Source organism: Psammomys obesus, unplaced genomic scaffold (genome assembly GCF_907164565.1).
Source record: "Psammomys obesus unplaced genomic scaffold, mPsaObe1.curated_primary_1811, whole genome shotgun sequence".
Taxonomy (NCBI): Eukaryota; Metazoa; Chordata; class Mammalia; order Rodentia; family Muridae; genus Psammomys; species Psammomys obesus.
In genome coordinates, this window is record NW_026595981.1 from 19,961,778 (window position 1) to 19,981,568 (window position 19,791).

The following is a 19,791-nucleotide window of genomic DNA, read 5'->3' on the forward strand; positions in this document are numbered from 1 at the left end:
ATTTATTTATTTATTTATTTATTTATTTATTTATTTATTTATTTATTTTAAAAAGATTTATTGGGGCTGGAGAGATGGCTCAGTGGTCAAGAGCACTGACCCGAGATGGCTCAGTGGTCAAGAGCACTGACCCGCTCTTCCAGAGGTCCTGAGTTTAATTCCCAGCAACCACATGGTGGCTCACGACCATCTGTAATGGAATCTAATTACCTCTTCTGGTGTATGTGAAAACAGGACATTCATATAAATAAAACAAATCTTTAAAAAAAAAAGATTTATTTATTATTCATGCAGCATTCTGCCTGTATTTGTGCCTGCAGACAAGAGAGCATCATATCTCACTAAAGATGGTTGTGAACCACCATGTCGTTGCTGGGAATTGAACTCAGAACATTTGGAAGAACAGCCAGTGTTTTTAACCTCTGAGCCATCTCTCCAGCACCCTATTTTATTCTTTTTTAAGATTTATTTATTATTTTTATTTTATGTGTATAAGTGTTTTTGCCTGCATGTATGTATGTGCACTGCTAACCTTGGAGGCCAGAAGAGGGCACCAGATCACCTGGAATTGGAATTAAGAATGATTGTAAACTGCCATTTGGGTTCTGGGAACCAAATGCTCTTAACCACTGAGTCACCTGTCCAGCCCAAGATTTAATCTGTTTAAAAAAAAAAAAAGAAATTCTTCCAAGGGCTAAGAGTGTAGCTCAGTAATATAGCATGTGCTTAGCAGGTGCAGATTCAGTAGCCAGCACCGCAAACAAAACAAAATGTTCTGTTCTTAGTACGGCTATAGGCAAGTTGTATGCCTAAAATGTTCATATGTTTGTGTATATGATAATTTGGGTTCTTATACTCTATTCTGACCTGCTTTTATTTATTTATTTTTTGATTAATTCATCTTATGTGTATGACTGTCTTGCTTGCATGTTTGCATGCGCACCGTGCTCATGCCTGGTGCCTTTGGAGGTCAGAAAAGGATATTGAATCCCCTAGAAGTGGAGCTCCAAGTGGTTGTGAGCTACCGTGTGGTACTGAGAATCATACCCAGCGCTCTGCAAGGGCAGCAAGTGCGCTTAACTACTGAGCCTTTGCTCCAGCCCACACCAACATGACTTTTAACCTACTTTACCATATATCATTGTCAGCAATATAATTTTAATAGCTGTGTGATACTCCTTGAAAGTTTGCTGAGAGTAGTCATCATGTATGTACACATACATCAGGGATTATCTGTTTCTTACACTGATCCCTTTAGCACGACCTTAATAGCAGCCCTATAAAGTAAACGGTGTTTTCTGTTTATTTAGCCAACTCCCTATTGGATATTTAAGTTGTTTCTGTTTCCAGCTTCCATTATAAGTAATGCTAAAATGAATAGCATTGCCAATACATCCACAGTTGTTCACATAGAGCAAAGCTCTGGGAATGGGGTTGATAGGGCAAAGAGGTGGGAAGTTTCTCACACCTGATGGCATGTGTGATAGAGTTAGCCTTCTCGTCGATTGTCGACACGTGCATGAAGAATGCAGCTCTCCAGCCTGGGAGCTGGGAAAGCCCTGATGACCATCAGTGAGAGGCAATTTCAGGCATTCATTTGCACTTTCAGCTACTAAATAGGATTGAATGTTTTTTCATTTGTTTCTTGAGTAGTAGTATATTTTCTGAATTGCTTGTGCCTTTTGTGTTTTTACTGTTTACAAAAGGTCTTGATATTAGACCTTGTTTAATCCCCCACCCCCAAGTCTTTCACCTGCCTTTCAGTATTGTTTGTAATAATAAAATGGGGGCCCAGGTGGTAGTGGCGCACACCTTTAATCCCAGCACTGGGGAGCCAGAGGCAGGCGAATCTCTGAGTTGGAGCCCAACCTGGTCTACAGAGTGAGTTCCAGGACAGCCAGGGCTACACAGAGAAACCCTGTCTTGAAAAAAAACAAAACAGCAACCAAATCAACTGGATGGTAGGTTTGAACAAACCTCACCAGCAGAACTGTACAACCTCGGCTGGCCTCCAGCGCCATGGTATCAGTAAGAAGGACTGCAGTGTCTGAGAGACTACATGATTGTTGTTGCTGTTGTTGTTATTATTATTATTATTATTATTATTTTATGTGTATGAATGTTTGCCTGCGTATTTGTCTATATATCATATGCTTGCCCGGTGAAGAGACCAGAAGAGGGTATTGGATTCCCTGAGACTGGAGTTACAGCTGGTTGTGCGCCACTGTGGGTGCTGGGAATTGAAGCCAGGTCCTCTGGAAGAGCAGCCAGTGTGGTCTTAGTCACTGAGCCGTCTCTCAGCCCAGGTGTTTGTTGTTTGTTTTTGTCCTAGTAGTTGAACTAGGGTCATGGCATGAGCTAGTCAGGTTCCCTGCTGCAGAGCCACATCTCTGGCCCAGGCTGGAACTGTTCATACCTTTTTGGTCAGCCTTGTCTGCCTAAACTCAACTGTATATTAGAAGCTGAATTATGAGGAGATTCCCAGGAGTAGAGAGGGCAGTGTAAGGATCTGAATGGCAACCACCATACTTCACTGGATCCAGGTGCCATCAGTTATAAAATCAGCTTATAGTCTGCTGAGAAAATGCTGTAAGTATGCATGAAAGTGTGGGAAGAAATCCATGTCTTTAAGTGTTTAAAATTCATTTATAAATATTTATTAAGAGCCTACTAAGGCCGGGTGGTGGTGGTACGAGCCTTTAATCCCAGCACTGGGGAGGCAGAGGCAGGTGGATTTCGAAGTTTGAGGCCAGCCAGGGCTACCCAGAGGAACCCTGTCTTAAAAAACCAAAAGTAGGGTAGAAGAGCTTATTAAGTGAAGCTACTGTAACAGGCAAGATAGAGATACCCTTAGCTCCACAAAGTGTATACTCGGGTTGGGGTTGGTGTTGGGTGTATGGAAGCCTGATGCAAGTTTTGTGTTGACAGCTTGGGCAGGAAGATACAAAGAGACAAGGAGTATAAGGCATGATACTGAAGAGCAGTGAGCAGAGAGTATACCATAAAGACTCCCTTAAACCGAGCATGAAACCTTTGGATTTAAAGAGCAGTGAGAGGGGTGTGTTTTTATGTGGTTTGTGACTCAAGTGTTCTGAGAGTTCAGTTTGGCTCCAGTGTAGAGAGTGAGGGAAAGCAGATGCTAAACCCAGTTAGATGAATTAAGGGTTAGTTCCAGAGGTTTTAGAATAGTGAGTAGTGTTTAGGTAGAAATGGGAGAGTGGAGTGCTTTGCTAGGTAGGATAATGAATTTAACTTACTTTTGTTGGCTTTGAGATCTATGAAACATTCAAATGGAAATATCCAGGAAGCAGTTTGAGAAAGGATTAAAGCTCAAGAAAGAGATTTATATGAGGTAGATGAGTGGATATCTGATGCTGCCAGGCTGTTCATTCTACGTGGGCAGGAATGCTTGGGTTTGGGACAGATCACTTCCCTTTGCACAGTGTGAAAGACAAGTACCCAAACACCTTTCTATCTTCCATGCAGTCTTCCTAATTTATAGTGCCCTTCTTCAGGCTACTTACAGTATGACTTCCTCGAGCTGGGTCAGCTTTGTCTGTTAGATAGAGCTCTAGATAAGTTAATGCCTGTGTTTTTCAAGTTATCTTGTGAATTTAGCTATTCCCATCTCATAGCCCACATTTTTCATGAAACTCTTCTTTAAAGCGGACCATGGTACAGTGGTTTGACTTCAAATGTTACATTTTAGTTTATCTTATGCTTCAGAGTAACCTTCACACCAACCATTAAGCACAATTAGGCAATGGGACCAAATAAATAATGAGACAGCGGTAGGTGGGAGTAATGGTTTTTTGTCAGGTGAAGGCATGGGACAACAATGTGGAGATGGAGACTTTTGCTAGTATAATAAGTAAGTAAAAGCTTATCAATGCACTAAGATTTTCATGTGAGACATGGATTTATAATCATCCTAATTCCTTCGTGGCTTCCTATGGCAAGTCACATGGCCCAGGAGCTTGGGAATGGAGATGATTAACAGGGTCAGGAAAGTTGAACATGTGTTTATTGACTGAACACTCAGCGTTGGGGCTTGTGAGCCGAGTGTGGTGCTGTCAGCGAGTCAGGCGGGGAGCATGTGCTCTCGATGCACAGGCGATCAGAGCTTAGAGGCCCTGGGCTGTTCTTGTCCCGGGGCTGTCCTCGTGTGCTGCTGCAAGGAAGAACACTGACTCATAGCGAGAATGGGGGTTCAGGGTTTAAGGAGTTAGCAAACCACTGTGCTTTTAAAATACTTTACTAGAGAGCAATCCTGTTTCCCGGAACCCAGAAGGCTGAGGCAAGAGGATTGCCATGCATTTGCCAGCCTAGACTGCATACTGATAACCAGGCCAGCCTGGGCCACATATCAAAACCTATCTTAAAAAAAATTAAACATTTTACTGAATAAGTAAGTAATGTTTATTTCAGCAAAACAAGTACAGAAAAGTATTAAACGTAAGGATGTGAGCTGGAGAGATGGCTCAGTGTTACGATCAACTAATGCTCTTGCAGAAGGCCTGGGTTCAATTCCCGGCACCCATATGTTGGCTCACAACCATTTAAAATTGTAGTCCAGAGGATGTGGTACTGTCTTCTGGCCTCTATGAATGTTTGGCACACATGTGGAACATACATAGGGCAGAACACTTATACACGTAAGAAAAAATAATAAGTAAAAAAATAAGGCTGAGTGTGGTGGTGCACACCTTTAATGCCAATACTTGGAAGTCAGAGGCAAGTGTCTCACTGTGAGTTTCAGGCCAGCCCGATCTACATATGGAGTTGTAGGCCAGCCGGGGCTACATTGTGAAATGCTGTCTCAAAACAAACAAACAAACAAACACCAATAAAGAACCGTCTGCAGTTCTGTTACCTGGAAGTAACCTTGCAAACACACTATTTCTTTCCATATATTTTCTGTGCACATTTCACATAAAAGTGGATGTTATGCACATATTTTTATAACTTGGCGTGTTTTACTTTGCTAATAATTTACTTCGCTAATGTTTTACTTTGCTAATAGTTTATAGATGCCTTCACATAAATTTCATGTTGATAGTTACAATTCTATACTGTACACAATTGTTTCCAATGACGTTTCTCTCAGATGGATAAAACCAAAACCACCACAATACAATTTGAAGGGTTTGTCTGTTTGTCTGGTTAATTACAAATATTTGTTTTGGGGTGGCAATGCCCTTGTGCAGTGGAGCATTTATCAAGGTCAGAGAATAGCTTTTGAGGTCGTTTTCTCCTGCCATGGGGTTCAAAGCCAGGTCCTCAGGCTTGGCAGCAGTGCCTTCACCCACTGAACCTTCTCACTAGCCATATTTGATGTTTTTAAGATGATTAAAGGAAAATTGAGCATGGTGGCACAAGCCTGTCATGCCAGCACTTGGGAGATGGAGACATGAGAATTAGAAATTCAAGGTCATTGTTGGCCACATAGGAAACTTAAGGTCCACTTCTGGTGCATGAGACGCTTGTCTCTAAAGGGAAGGGGAGATGATTGGAGGGACCAAGTGCTTGTGGTTTACAGCTGTGATCCCAAAGCTCTGGAAGCAGGCAAGGGATCTGGGTGAGATACATAATGAACCATGTCTCAAAGGAAGGAAGAAAAAGATTAAAAAGGCGACAAGCTGAGAACTCAACCAGAAAGATGAGTGTGAGTCGCAGGGAAGGTCCTTCAGCAAGGGTAGCTGGTGCCACCTACTGTTTCATTCCATCTTCTGGGAATTGTGGGTAGGATAGAGGAAGCAGCAGGAGATCCAGCTTTCTCTAGAACAAGAAAGAGTGGACTACAGTGTGGGTGAAGAGCTATTTGCTCCTGGTTACGGGACAGAGTTACAGAAAAAACGTGCAAATGCATTCTTTCACACATGGAGAACACACTCATAGGGTACGAAATGCTGTGGCTTCTCAGCTGGCAGAGCACGCTCCGGGAGCCAGACTTCAGCGTTCCTAACTTTGTGCCTCACAGCGCCTCAGGCAAGACAACCCTCAGACAGTAGGTGTAGTATACTACCTCATACAGTTGCTGGGAGAAGGGACAGCTCCTAGATGTAGTCATCAGAGTCTAGGGTGAGTGTCCGGTGTAAGGAAAAAAAGGATGGGTAGCTGAAGTGACAGCTGGCTCAGCAGTAGTTAATGTTCAGAGACAGGGTGCCCATAGGCCACACCTGCATATCCATCACTAGCTCTAATTTCCCTCCTCTTCCCCTCCCAGCACAGGAGGTTACACGTTGTATTTGTGCCTACTGTGACATGTTAAGTCTCAGTTTGGGGGACAAAATGCTATGGGGGACAGCATGAGTGGCTAGTTCCCGTCTTTACGCCCAGAACATCAGCCCTCTTTGTCTGTGCTCATCCTCAGGAGAGAAACCTTTTATCTGTGAAATCTGTGGCAAAAGCTTCACCAGCCGACCCAACATGAAGAGGCACCGCAGAACTCACACAGGCGAGAAGCCCTATCCCTGCGATGTGTGCGGCCAGCGGTTCCGCTTTTCCAACATGCTGAAGGCCCACAAGGAGAAGTGCTTCCGAGTGACCAGCCCAGTGAACGTGCCGCCAGCTGTCCAGATCCCGCTGGCCTCAGCTCCAGCTGCCCCTGCCCCAGCCGTGGCCAACACTCCCACGAGCCCAGCCCCCGCAGTCGGTATGAACCCGGTAGGTGGCGCACTTCCCTCAAGGCCGGTCCCGCACCCTTTCTCGCACCTGCACATCCACACACATCCGCACCCGCACCACCTCCCCATCCCACCCGTGCCTCACCTGCCCCCACCTCCAGCCCTCTTCAAGAGTGAGCCCCTAAACCACAGAGGCCAGAGTGAGGACACCTTCCTCAGGCACCTGGCAGAGAAGAACAGTGCGGCCCAGGCCCAGCATCATTAGCCAGCTGGAGTGTCATCCCCACCGTGAGTTGGCAGAAGGGGTGCAGCCATGCCTCTCTTGGGTCTCCCTGTCTCCATGGCATCCTTCAGGGCCTTTGCCATTGTCCTGGAGAACCATCAGACTGACCCGAGGGAGTGAACAAGACTGCCCTCAAAACCAGGGGAACCACCGAACTAAAGCCCAATTTGCTTGCATTTTCTGATGACTTTTATAAATTTCAAATACTGAGACTGTGGGATTTTATAATTTCATATCAGCAGATGAGGTATGCTTGCTTTTATATCCAGGTCTTCTCCTCAAAGAGGGGACAGACCTGGTTTCCTTTATACTAATCGGGAAGGCTGTGAGATTAATCCAGAGCATTAACTGTATCACTGTGTATTGTAATGAATTCTTTTCAGCTTCTGGTGCTGGCTGCAGAGTCACGCTGGCCACATTTCACACAATATCAAGCATTATAGAGAAGATGGGAATTTTCTTCTTTGTGTAGCTCTTTTAACACACTTTATTTTACTACAGAAATTATTTTAGAGTTTTTGTATAGACTTTAGTAGTCTGTTTCTAAAATGAAATTATTTCAATAAGCTGTGTAATTTTTTCAGTGTAGCTAAACCCATGTTGTAAAATAGATAAATTTTTATAATCATCAAAATGTGATTCTTAAAGATGCATATAATAACTTCTATTTCAAATTTATTCTTACATCTGTATAACTCAAAGGTGCTTCTGAGACTGGATGTATCTGAGAGGGCCTTCAGACCAGGTCACTGCAACAGCCAGGCTCAGTACGGGCTTAGTACTCTGAGCTGAATGTCTTTGCTGGACGTTCAGTCCTTCAGGCTCACGGACACACTCCATCCTGGTGTCCCTTTGAGCTCCTCTGTGGATGCAGTGGGGCGGGTGCTGGAATGGAGTCCCCCAAGCTTGCCTGGTTTGAGAATCTGAGTGACACTGAGAATACCTTCAGAAGGAAGTGGCAGAGGCTGTCCCCTTCGATCACATCTGTTCTCACTTAGGAACTGTGGCATGCTCAGCTGTTAGGGGAAGATAAATTGGAATCTCTTACTTTGAGGTTGCTGTGTTTTCCGAGAGTCATTAGGAGAAACTAATGCGGTGAACTGAAATCACAAATGTAATTGCTGATAGTGGCCGAGAACTGGATGAGAAGACACGTTGACGTGCTAAGTTTTAAGATGTCTGCAGTCTCTAAAGAGTGGGTGTCCACAACTGATCCATATCTTCATCTAAACTGTAGTGAGAGGGAACCCCCAAATACTGGTGCCTCGTCCCCTGCAGGTGAGCGTGACGCAGCGTCTTGGTGAGGGGCGAGCAGTGCCCCTGCCTCTCAGCAGCTTCCTCGTTCAAGATTTGGGGAACTTCCACAGAGCACCGGCACCCTGGAACTGATTATTCGGAAGGCTGAAGCGCAGGGCTGACAGGGTGGTCTCGGTTAGCTGACAGTTCGCACAGCACAGCTGCATGCCTTCACTTCTTCACCTCAGGATGAGCTCCAGGAGTAGCCACTTACCCACCACTTCTCCCTCGTTTCTCTTTCCTCAGGCTCTTAACTCAGAACCTTTGCTGGTATTTATTTATCTTTGATAGTAAATGTGCAGATATGCCTCACGCACTTTCTTCTGGCCCCTTACCTCCGCAGTGGGGACACATGGACTACGGATGAAGTTAGGGTCCTGCTTTTAAGTACCACACGCTACATTACTTTTTTTGGTTTACTATTTCTAAATTTACTCCAGTTTTACCTTTGTCTTTTGTAAAGCATAGAAAAAAATTGTGTGCCGAGGCAGAAAATTATCTCAGGGCACACCTTTCCTACAGTTTCTAGGTGTAAATTTTAACGAGTGGTGTTTTTAATATTTGCATACATTCTCAGAGCCCGCACGTACAAGGCAACGAGGAAGCCAAGTCCTTGTCTGGCTGTCGTGGCCCAGAAGCTTCCCCACCCCCACTGCCCCAGTGGACCTCTACAGGCTCCTTTCATCCACACTATCAAAAAAGGTAGAAACTGTAGCTTAGTCATTGGTTATCTCATTTTATACTGAAGAATTTTTCAATATTGGGCAAAGATTCCGAATTCTAGGCTCAAGGCTGGTGGAGCAACTGTTCTGTGGATGTACTATGAATACTCACTGAAAAATTCAGGTGGTCAGTTAGGATTTGGTTTTTTTTTTTAACTCAGATGACTATAGCCATAAGAAACTGTCTTCTACATAGGAACTTGAGTAGCAAGTCAGTAACCACACCATCCTTAACAGAAGCAGAAACAAAAACATTTGAAATGAGTTAGCACTGTCACAGTGTATAATTCTTACTGAACTGTGGAAAGATCTAGAAATGCCACTTTTCCCCCCAGACAAATATTTTTTTCCTTGGATTTGTAGAAAACCTGCTCTAAAAAGTGACTCTCGACAGTGTCATAGGAAAAATGAGTATTTGCGTGACAAAGTTCCTAACAAATGCTTCTGTGTCAGGAGCCACAGGGTGGGGCCTTAAGCGTCAGGTGCATCAGGTTTAACTCGATGGAGACTCAGACTCAGGGTTGAGAATGTGCTTGGGGTCGGCTGCCCAGACAGCGGCTGCCCTGTGTGGCTGCTCGCGCACAGGTGCCGCTCTGCACTGTCTCCTGTGAGTTAGCTCTGCAGAACCTGGTGTGTTCTCGTCACCTGTGTGTGAAAAAAGACCTGTGGGAGAGTTTGTGTCCCAGGCCCTTATCTACACTGTTGTCTTGTAAAGACACAGGCCACATCTCAGAATAAGATTGTAAATCAAGGCTTTTCTCATTATGTCATTTTATACTATTTTCAAAGACTTTCACTGTTGCAAGGATTATTTACTTATATGTAAACTAGGCTAGCCTTGAACTCACAGCCTGAGTGCTGGGTCTAAAGGGCTAAACTACAACAGCCAGCCCACCCAAGAATCTTGGTGGTGGTGGTAGTTTTTAGGAGAAAGGGTCTCGATAAATACCTACAATACCTACGCTGGCCTGAACTCCCTAATGGAAGCTGACCATGGGTAGACTCGAACCCATGACTCCCCCCACCTCTGCTTCCCAGGTGCTGGGACTGGGGTACCTGCTCTACCCTGCCTGGCCTCCACAAGCTGGTTTTGAGTTGGCACTGCATCTTTTGGTTCGGAGGTTGGGTTCTGCACCTTTAGCCCTTTTCACAGAGATTTTATCATTTGGATGCAAACACTTTTAGCCTAATGGAAGGCGGCTGCTCTCAAATGGAGTCAGGTAGGCTCCTAGTGGGTGAGATTTTAAGACTGAATGAAAATGAGATGAACCATGTAAAGGCATGTGGCTTCACTTTCAGTATATTCTTATTTTTAGCAAATGGGGAGTCTCCACATAAAAGTTAAATAAAGTTCAAAGACACGTTTGAAAATCATTTCCAGGGACTGTCTCAGTGGCCCTCCGAATCAGTCCTTGCGCATGGACCTTTGTGGAGCTGTCCTGCCTGAGAGCCACATCTGTTGACATTGTCTTTCTGAGCTGGCCGTCCCCACCCCCTTCCTCTGCGAACCAGAGGCAAAATCTCTGAAGCTCTGAATTTTAACTTCTTGAAATTTTTTCAGTTTTTATTATTGTTGAGTGGCTATGTGTTTGTTTTCACTTGTATTTCACTGGAAGATTTACAGTTTGAGACTGTGAACTAGAGAAAGAATTCCATTGCAGGTTGTGTGTGTGTATATGTGTGTGTGTGCATGTGCGTGTGTGCGTGCGCGCACGCTTGAACACCAGTTTGCATGTACATCTATGTGGATTTATTCCCTCTTGTAGATTTTGGTTAGGAAAACACTACTATGGTAGGTGAGTTTTTGTGTTTAAAGAGAAAAACTAGAACTTCCATTAAGAGATCCCCTGTTTCAGCTAAAGGAACCCCTCTGTTGGAGCTACTGTATGGAAATACCACTCTTGTTACTTTGATAGTCCATATGATACAGATTTTGATGTTTTCCAGACTACAGTGGAACATGTCATGAAAAGAGGCTGGCTATGTTAGCTCTAACCATTTTATCCACTTAAAAAAAAATCAGCTGGGAGTCCTAAAACTTGAAAGCTGAGCAAAGGATCACCGGCTTTTAAGGGTTTTTTATTTCCTTTTGTGTGTGTGTGGAGGGGGGGGGGTTGGTTTTTCGAGACAGGTTTTCCCTGTGTAGCCTTGGCTGTCCTGGAACTCTGCAGACCAGGCTGGCCTCAAACAGAGATCCGCCTGCCTCTGCCTCCCGAGTGCTGGGATTAATGGTGTGCACCACCACTGCCAGGCTGGTTTTTCTTTGCCTCACCGAGTTAGGAATTTTCTCGAGTTCCCTCCATTTTTGTTTCCATTTTCAGGAAGAAAAGGTCATAAGCCATTAGAAATAGTGGCATTGTTATTCAGTAACAACCCGGTAGCTAATCCGCCTTTGTCATCTGTAGCATTCGTGAGAAGTGACACGGACCTTCCAACCCTGGAACTACCTCGATAAAGCAACCCAGAGACCCTCACTAAACTTTCTATGGAAGCCATAAAAGTTGTCAATATGCCCACCTTCACAGCTCTATACTTTTATACTCGCTAGACTTTTTTATAGACTTGTACTCAGACCTTTCCACCTTAGAGCGTAGCTTTTGCTAGACGCCAGGGAAAATCACATTCCTTAAATGTTCCAACTTCGGAGCTCTAGCTTCAGTAAATTTGTTTAAAGAACCAGATGCCATGCCATTCAAAAAATGACACATTTAAATCAGAAGTGCTTTGCAGACCTACATATTCTGAAAACAAACTCCTTTTCCTCACTCCCTGACCACAGGCCACATTGTTATAAAGTGGGGTCTCTCTGCCCTGGTAACTCAGGGTTCCCGGTTCATTTGTGCATAGTGACAGTGTCCCTGTCACTGTGTTGTACAGTTGTCTGCTGTAGCACAGAGGAGTGAGTTGTTAGCCGTTGGTCTGTCCCCTGCTGCCCTGTGCAGCTTTACACCCAATCACTCTGCTCTCGAGTGCCTTCAAGAAGCCCACATCCTGGAACCTCCTCTCCCTGGTCTGAATCCTACCTCTGATTGTTTCATTCAGCAGAATTATTGGAATTCACCCTTAGTCAAAGGGCTTAAATGCAAACTTGCTAAAACCCGGCTGAGGTTTGTGAACACACTTGTCTTTTGTTGCCCCGCGTCGCTCGCTGCTCAATTGTGTTTGTAGCTTCTTTCTGTCTTACTCCCCACCTACCACACCCCCATACTAGAGCCGTCCTTGTCCTTCGCCTGCTAGTCTTTCGCCACAGGCTGGCTGTTCCTTTAAAACCCGAGGCCACCCGGTGTGTCTCCGGCCATCTTTTTCTCATCTGAAGTCTTCCAAATGCCGACACTTTCTAATTAAAAGGATGCTGAATGCTGCTGGTGGGGCACACCCTCTCTTTCAAACGCGTTTTACAGGGTTCTTCCCGTGACCTTATCGTAGTCATAGGAATATCAAAGTGCTCTCTGGGTTTAGCAGAAGTCCTTTATTGAGTTTTGATCGCCCCTTCCCATCAGCCACCTGTCCCCTCCTAAACCCCAGTTTATTTTCTAGTTGTCCTTTAAAAAGTGTGACTGGTGTCTAATATATGAAAGATGGAATAAAAAGGAAGCTGAAGTGTGTTCTTTGTGTAATGTGTGCACTTCATTGATAAAAATTACTTCAGCAACTGGCGGGTTTTCGCATCCCGGCTTCCGTAACGGGCTGTGTGCTCCCTCTGAAAGTGAAACAGATGAACTCTGTCAGTGCAGCAGTTGGATTTTGTTTTTGACTTATTTTCCTTTTTTGTGAGTGAATGAACACTAACCTTAGCCAAAATCTTTGCTTTCTGACTTACAATCTCTTGCCTCTTTCCTTCAAGTTATTAGTACTCAGGCATCCAAGACTGCTGGCTGTGTGAGGTAGGGATCTCGAAAGGGAGCCGATGATAAGCTTTTAATCCCTTCTGTCTGAAAACAGACAGGATTGTTAATCGGTGGGGCAAACTGTGAGCATTGGTTTGAAAATGTAGACGCCAAGCCATGGGGGTAACCTCACCACCGGCTGTGTAGACAAGGCATTGTAGGGACCGTCAACCTTGCCCACCCCTCGCCTAGACAGTCACCCCCTGAGAGCAGGCTGCCTGTGAGCACCACGCTTACCTGTCGCCGGGAGGGCCTGTGTCCTTAGAGGGGCGGCCTTGTTTTGTGTCTTCATTAGGATGCTTCTGGTCAGGTAGCAAAGAGAGTTCTTGCCCCTCCGAGGTGAACACTGGGGAGGCTGGGGAGGTGACAAATCAGATCTTACAAGAAACGGAGATGCTCAAAAAGGGTGGAAGCTGGGTTCTGCTTCATGTCAAAAGGAAACCCGCTGCTTGTGTTGGCTGGCTTCAGTAAAGAGCCTGCCTGTCTGAGAAGAGCGCGGCCTGTTTCCACATCTGTGGCTCCCCTGAATGAACACAGCCTTACAGGTAAAGGGACCCATGTTGCCAGAAGCAGGGCCTCGCTGGCACCCTGCATAGGATCTGAGACTGCCTGGCTGAATTGGAAAGTGTGAGTTAAGTCGAAAAGAAATAAATGGTGTGGTGTAATGTTTGTGTTTACTTCTCAAGTTTTATCGCCAGATACATGGCCTCAGAAAACCAGGTGTATTATCTTCCAGAATATGGAGGAGAAAAAAAAATCATTTTTGAGCTAATTGTTTCCTCTGCAGTACTTGTTTTAGCCATAAGGGGGCGATAAAGTACTTTCTTCTCGGCATTTTAGTCTCTGCTGGGCTTATCCATCCCTTGGCGCTCTGGTTGGATTTGACTAAAGCGATTTCATGCATCACTAAGTTGAGTAGTTGTTCAGGCCTAGTGATGGGAACAGAGATGGACTCCTGGGTCTGGGGTCTGTGTGGGTTGTTGGGCAGCATGATCAGCCAGTAACATAACCAATATGTTAATATTGGTGTCCAGAGAGAGGTTGAAAGCTAAGCCCTTATTATGAAGGATCCAGTGCTGACTAAATGCAGAGCTGAAAGGTGACGGTCCTCCCTGTTTTCTTCCTGCAAGTCCTGTCCCAGCCCTGCCTGCCCCATCATGTCTATGACAGCAGCGGGGTCTCTGGAGTGCCAGCGAGCACACGCCGTCTCACCGTCTGCCCCTGGTGGGTATCTGCTACCAGGAGTAGGTCTTGCAGGTCTCCTTTAGCAAGCACCCCTGCAAGACAGAATTTTGGGCCCAGCCCTCTCTGCCAGTTCCTTGTCCTTGCCTTGGGCGCCTAGCTCTCATCAGCTCTCCGGGAATTTTTGATTGTGACCACTGCAGCATCTTCAGATGAAGAGTTGGGCATCCCTGGGAAAGCAGCAGCCTGCGGACATTTGCCTGGTGGGGTGAAACGTTTACCTGTGGAAGGGTCTCCCTTACTGATTTCTTTCTGGTCCCTTTTTTCCGCAAGACCTGAGAACCTGAGCAAGGCCAGACACACAGAGTGGGGGCTCCTTGGTAATTCCAGCACTAGGCAGAAGCGGAACAGAGGCAGGTGGCCAGGTGATTTCCCCCAGAGTGCTGAGGTCACTTGCACATTCTCATTTCTTCAAGGAAGTTCAGTGTGCTTGCTAGAACCCCTCAGCCTTAGGTTTGCAAAACTTGCTGCTGAATGTCTATCCAAAGGAGTGAGAGAAGGCAGAAGCTGCTTGTTTCCGGGCCTGTCTGCAAGGTCAAGAAGATTAAGACTATATCTAGTCTAGAAGGGGACAGTGTCTCTCTCTCACCTCTGGAGAGGCACAGGTGAAGGTCAAATTGGGACCCAGTGAGGGGACATGTCTGTCATGCTGTAAAGCTTAGAGGGCCTGCCATTGGGGGTGGGGGATGGCAGGCAGGTAGGACAGGACCTCTTGATGTGGGAAGGATGAGAGAGGAGCTGCATCGTGGATGGAGCTAGGCGGGCTCTGACTGGCCTGCAGTGCCTGGCTTCCAACATCTTTTTCCCTAGCATCCTGTCAGTTCCCCCGGCGTGATGATTTCTCCCTTGTGTTAACTACAACAATATTATTTTTTTTTAGCAATTGAAATGCACTTTTTTTAAAATTTCAACTCAATCATGATTTTAAGTATAAAGATTTATAGATTGTTAAAACTACTTTTTTGTGTATTTTTAACCATTCAATGTAGCATTGTATATTTTATTCTTATTAAGACACTGGTACAAGTTGTGCCATTCAATGATTTTTTTTTTTTTTCCAACATGCTGGGCCTTTGGATGTATACGGTAACCGACTTCATGCTAATGTTCAAAGTAAAAAAAAAAAAGAAGAAAAAGTAGCCATATTCCCATGTCTCTTTCTTCATTTCTTCTTTAAGCTCAGGTGACATTTTGAGGGCCTCTTGGTTAATGATTGCCCATTCTATGTAAAATAATCACGAAATCCACACCTGAATCATTGGTTGGCATCTCTAGAAATCCCACCTGATCCTTTAAGAATGACATATTTCCAGTCATATTCTAGGGACTGAATCTAGGCCTTGTGCCCATCAGGTAAGCCGTACCACTGAGCTACATCTTCCGTTCTCCTCTTGCTTTGTGTTTTGAGACACAAGGTTTAACTGAGTTGCCCAGGCTGGCCCGGAACTCACTCTGGAACTCAGGCAGGTCTTTAACTTGCTCTCCGCCTGTCTGAAGCCTCCTGAGTAACCCGGCACCTCCAGGTCTGACTGGGTGGCATGCTTCCAAGGCTGCCCACCAGTTGACCCAATGCCCATCTCGCCACTGTTGCTGCCTGGCTGCCTTAACACTGCTCTGACCAACTGAGCAGCGATCACAGAATTCCCGAGATGGAATTTGGAGGAAGGATCGGGATTGGGCATGGCCCAGCTAGAAGAGTAAACAGGAGTTCAAACAGCTTATCAAGTAGTCAGCGGAAGTTGGGAGGCAGCCCCACTGGATGAGGCTCCTTTCCTCACCCCTAGGCAGTCACACTCCTGTGTGCCCGGTGCTGGCCTAGTGCCTGGAGAGTTAGCAGTGGGCAAGACGGACCGCACTCTCCCGGGGCATGCCTTCCAAGGGAGGAAACCTGACAGGTGTTTACGTCAGCTAAGCCTGGAGCCAAGGCCTATAATTCAGGGAGGCTGAGGCGAGAGGATCACAAATTGAAAGGCCACATGGAAAACATGGAGAGACCTGTCTTAAATAAAAACAAGAAGAGAACTAAGGATGATGGTGTTGGGTGATCATCATCCTTAGTGTTTACCTAACATGAGGAAGGGCCTGGGGTGGTCCATCCTTAGCACTGGGAATGAGTGGATGAAGATAAACACACACACAGACACACAATTCACTGTCAGGTGATGTGGATCCCTGTAACCTGAAGCTTGCCCTCTGAAATAGGGCTGTGCCAGCTGGGAGATAAGCCAGCTCTGTCACGCCCTTCCAGCCCCCATCCACCCTGTCTGTTCCTCTTACAGGATTCCAGTTCAGGACTTCAGTGTCTAGGAAGGAAACCTTATTGTTCACATTTCCCTCTGTTTGAGACTCTTAAGAATGGAGCAGAGCTGAACAGTTCACAGAACTGTCATTTTTATTCTCTTCTTTTTGTTATAGAGTACGTGGTGTGTGTGTGTGTGGTGGGGAGGTGGTTGGGGGGGTGTCTGTGCACGCACGTGAGTGGGTACACTAGGAGGAGCTGGAGTTCTTGGGGGTTTTGAGCTGCGTGGTATAGACGCTGAGAGTTCTATAAACTGCTGAGTCATCCTCATGGCTTGGAGAGTCCAGTATCTTGGACTAGAGACCCACTGTTTCTTTTGTGGGTTTTTTTTGTTTTGTTTTGTTTTGTTTTTGTTTTTTTGTTTGTTTGCTTGATTTTGGCTTGGGAGGGTCTTTGTTTGTTTTGTTTTTGAGACAAGGTCTCAAAGTACCCACGATTGGCCTGAAGCTCACTGTAAAGATCTGGCTGCCCCTCCCCCACCCGGCCCCCCCACCCGGCCGTTCGTGTTTTGGGGATGGGTTTATGCAGTCCTGGCCGGGTACTACTTGCTCTCTATTTGGGGGGGGGCACTGAACACCTGCTTTTCCTGCTTCCAACTCCCAAGTGCTAGGATTATAGGTGTGTGCCTCCAACACGTTTTTCTTTTCTTGTTTTGTCTTTTTTAAGATTTGCATGTGTGCCTGCACGCCAGAAGAGGGCGCCAGATAGACGGTTGTGAGCCACCATGTGGTTGCTGGGAATTGAACTTGAGACCTTTGGAAGAACAGCCAGCGCTCTTAACCTCTGAGCCAACTCTCCAGCTTTTCTGAGACCTGGTTTCTCTGTAGCTCTGGCTGTCGTGGGCTCGCGCTGAAGACCAGGCTGACCTTGAACTCACGGCGATCTGCCTGCCTTTGCCTCCCCACCTGCTGGGATTAAAGGCTGGACCAACACATTTTTCTTATTCGTACACTCTGTATGCCCCTCCACTGCAGTATACCTTACATCAGTGGCTTTCAGACTTTGACCGCAACTTTAGTAAGAAAGTAAATGTTTACTTATATACGTGAATAAAAAAAAAATGAAAGATAGCTGTATATTGTGCTTTTTTTCATTCATTCACTCATGTGAGAGTTTCTCTCTTTACCTCTCTGGCTGACCTGGAGCTCAGGGTATAGTACAGGTTGGCCTTGAACTCAGGCTTCTCTGACCTCAGCACCCCCAAGTCCTAGGGTTATTAGTATACACCATCAGGCCCAGTTTCATTTATTTATCTGCCTATTGATGCCTGCTTGTGTGCATGTCCCTGTCATAAGAGAGAGAGAATCCGTAGGCCAGAGGATAGCCTTGGTGTCATCCTCAGAAATGTCATCTACCTCCTTTGAGAAGGGGTCTGTCGCTGAACCTTGAACTCGCCAGTTAGGCTGGACCGGCTGGCCAGCAAGCCCCATCGCCCACTCTGGGCCCACCTCCCTGGCCCCAGGATTACAATGAAGTGCTGCCAGGGCCTGGCCTTTGAACGTGGGTTCTCAGATGACCTTGGGGACTCATGCAAGTCAAGCCCTTTACAGACCGAGCGGTCTTCCTCCGCCCCTGACCTGCTTTATTATTTTTTTTAATGTGGATCATGAGCCCCTAAAATTAATTTTAAGGCTCATTAAGGAGTTCTGTTTGGGATACAAAACCCTGTCCTAAAGCAGCAAATGTTCGTTCAGTCTCTTTGCAAAAGCAGCCTGAATTCAATTTCATAGAAAATCGGGTTGTTTTAACTAGGTTTTCCAGTATCTTAAGTCTTAGCTGTTTCTCTTTCTGACGGCATCCAGACTTTATGCTCCTCCCCCCACAAACTGGCCATCGTTCATCCCAGTGTCCCACAGTGGAGACCTTTCATTCTTAAGACACTTTGCAGTCGCCTCTCACTGGAGCCCAGAACCCATTACTAGTGCCATCATAGGTAGCTAAATACAAGCCCTTCTTTGCAATTAAAACATAGGCCCTCTATTGGGAAATGGGTGCCGGGCGTTGGACTTGAGGGCTTCCACATACCAGGCAAGTGCTCCACCACTTAGCTACCCTCGAGGCCCCTCATAGCCCATATTCTTAAGGCCCCCCAAAGTAAGGTATTGTGACTTAAAAGAATTTTTCCCCGTGCTGGGTGTGGTGGCACACACCTCCTAATCCCAGCACTCAGGAGGCAGAGGCAGGTGGATCTCTGAGTTCTAGGTCAACCTGGTCTACAGAGAGTTCCAGGTAGGCCAGAGCTCTACAGTGAAACCCTGCCTCAATTAAAACAAACAAAAACCTCTTGTTGTCCATACCCTTTTATAGAGCGTCCTTAACCCTCTCATCAAAGTCCCCGCCTATCGAGCCATCTGGCAGCTTCTGCTTTGATTTCCTTGGATCATGACTCCCAATAAAGACACACAGACTTGGAAAATGACACAGCAGTCAAAGCCCTTGTTATAAGCCTGAGGACCAGAGCTGAGATCCCCTGAGCCCACAGACATGCTGAGTGGACTGTGAGTCTGGTCTCAGAAGGTGGAGACAGGCTCCCCAGAGCAAGCTGGCTAGCCGGCTGAGCGCTGGGTTTGATGTAGAGACCCCGCCTCAATGAATAAGTGAAGGAGCAATGGACAATGATTTCTGACATCACCCTCAGGCCTCCGCAGACACATGCACGTGTCCGTACACAGACGTGAAAAAGGAAAGGGGGTGCAGCTCAGGTGTGGTAGGCAGCTCATACCTCTAATCTCAGCACTTCAGAGGTGGAAGCAGGAGGATTAGAAATTCAGGGTTATCCTCAACTACATAGCCAAGTTTCAGAACAGCCTCGACTTAAAAAAAAAAAAAAAAAAAAAAAAAAAAGCTCAGGCTAGACCACTGAAGGATTGGAGGCACTGAACAAAAAGCTCAGGCTAGACCACTGAAGGACTGGAGGCACGTGGACAGAGTTCCCAGCGTCCCTGCCAAGTTCCAGATAAGCATGATATTACACACTCGACAGTTCAGCTGTCCAGCAGCTCATGTCCTGCCTAGAGCCTCCGGTGAGACCAGCAGAATCACCACCTAACCCACCTTCAGAATCTGAGAAATCAAGTACTGTTTTAGGCCAAGAGGATTTGAGACAGCTTGTTATACCGCAATAGATAACTTGAAACAGCCCACAGATTTTGGTATAATAGTTTCTAGGACCTGATCCCTTTGCCCAGTCCCCTCCCCGTACAAGAAGTGTAATAATACCCTGTTTGTTTTTGAGACAGGGTTTCTCTGTGTAGCCTTGGCTGTCCTGGACTTTGTAGACCAGGCTGGCCTTGAACTTAAGAGATCCGCTTCCCTCTGCCTCCTGAGTGCTGGGAATACAGGCGTGCTCAGTGGAGTGTAATACTTTTGATTGTGATTGTCAGCACTTGTTTCTAGATCCCTGCTTCCTCTATTCTGCCCTCCAGGAAGGAGGAAG

General features: G+C 46.0%; 1 protein-coding gene across 5 annotated transcripts in view; it reads left to right on the forward strand.

The window, feature by feature from the left end:
* Positions 1-17,416, forward strand: part of Znf652 (zinc finger protein 652) — a 60,125-nt gene extending 42,709 nt beyond the window's left edge. For 3 of the 5 annotated variants that reach the window (XM_055619574.1, XM_055619575.1, XM_055619573.1), the window contains one exon: positions 6,374-7,574. In XM_055619574.1, coding sequence (XP_055475549.1) covers positions 6,374-6,891 — 518 coding nt within the window. In that variant the 3' untranslated portion in view covers positions 6,892-7,574. Of the gene's footprint in view, positions 1-6,373; positions 7,575-8,782; positions 15,196-17,021 lie in introns of those variants that run through there. The other 2 variants (XM_055619577.1, XM_055619576.1) reach the window with 2 other exon arrangements.
* The last annotated feature ends 2,375 nt before the right edge of the window (positions 17,417-19,791 follow it).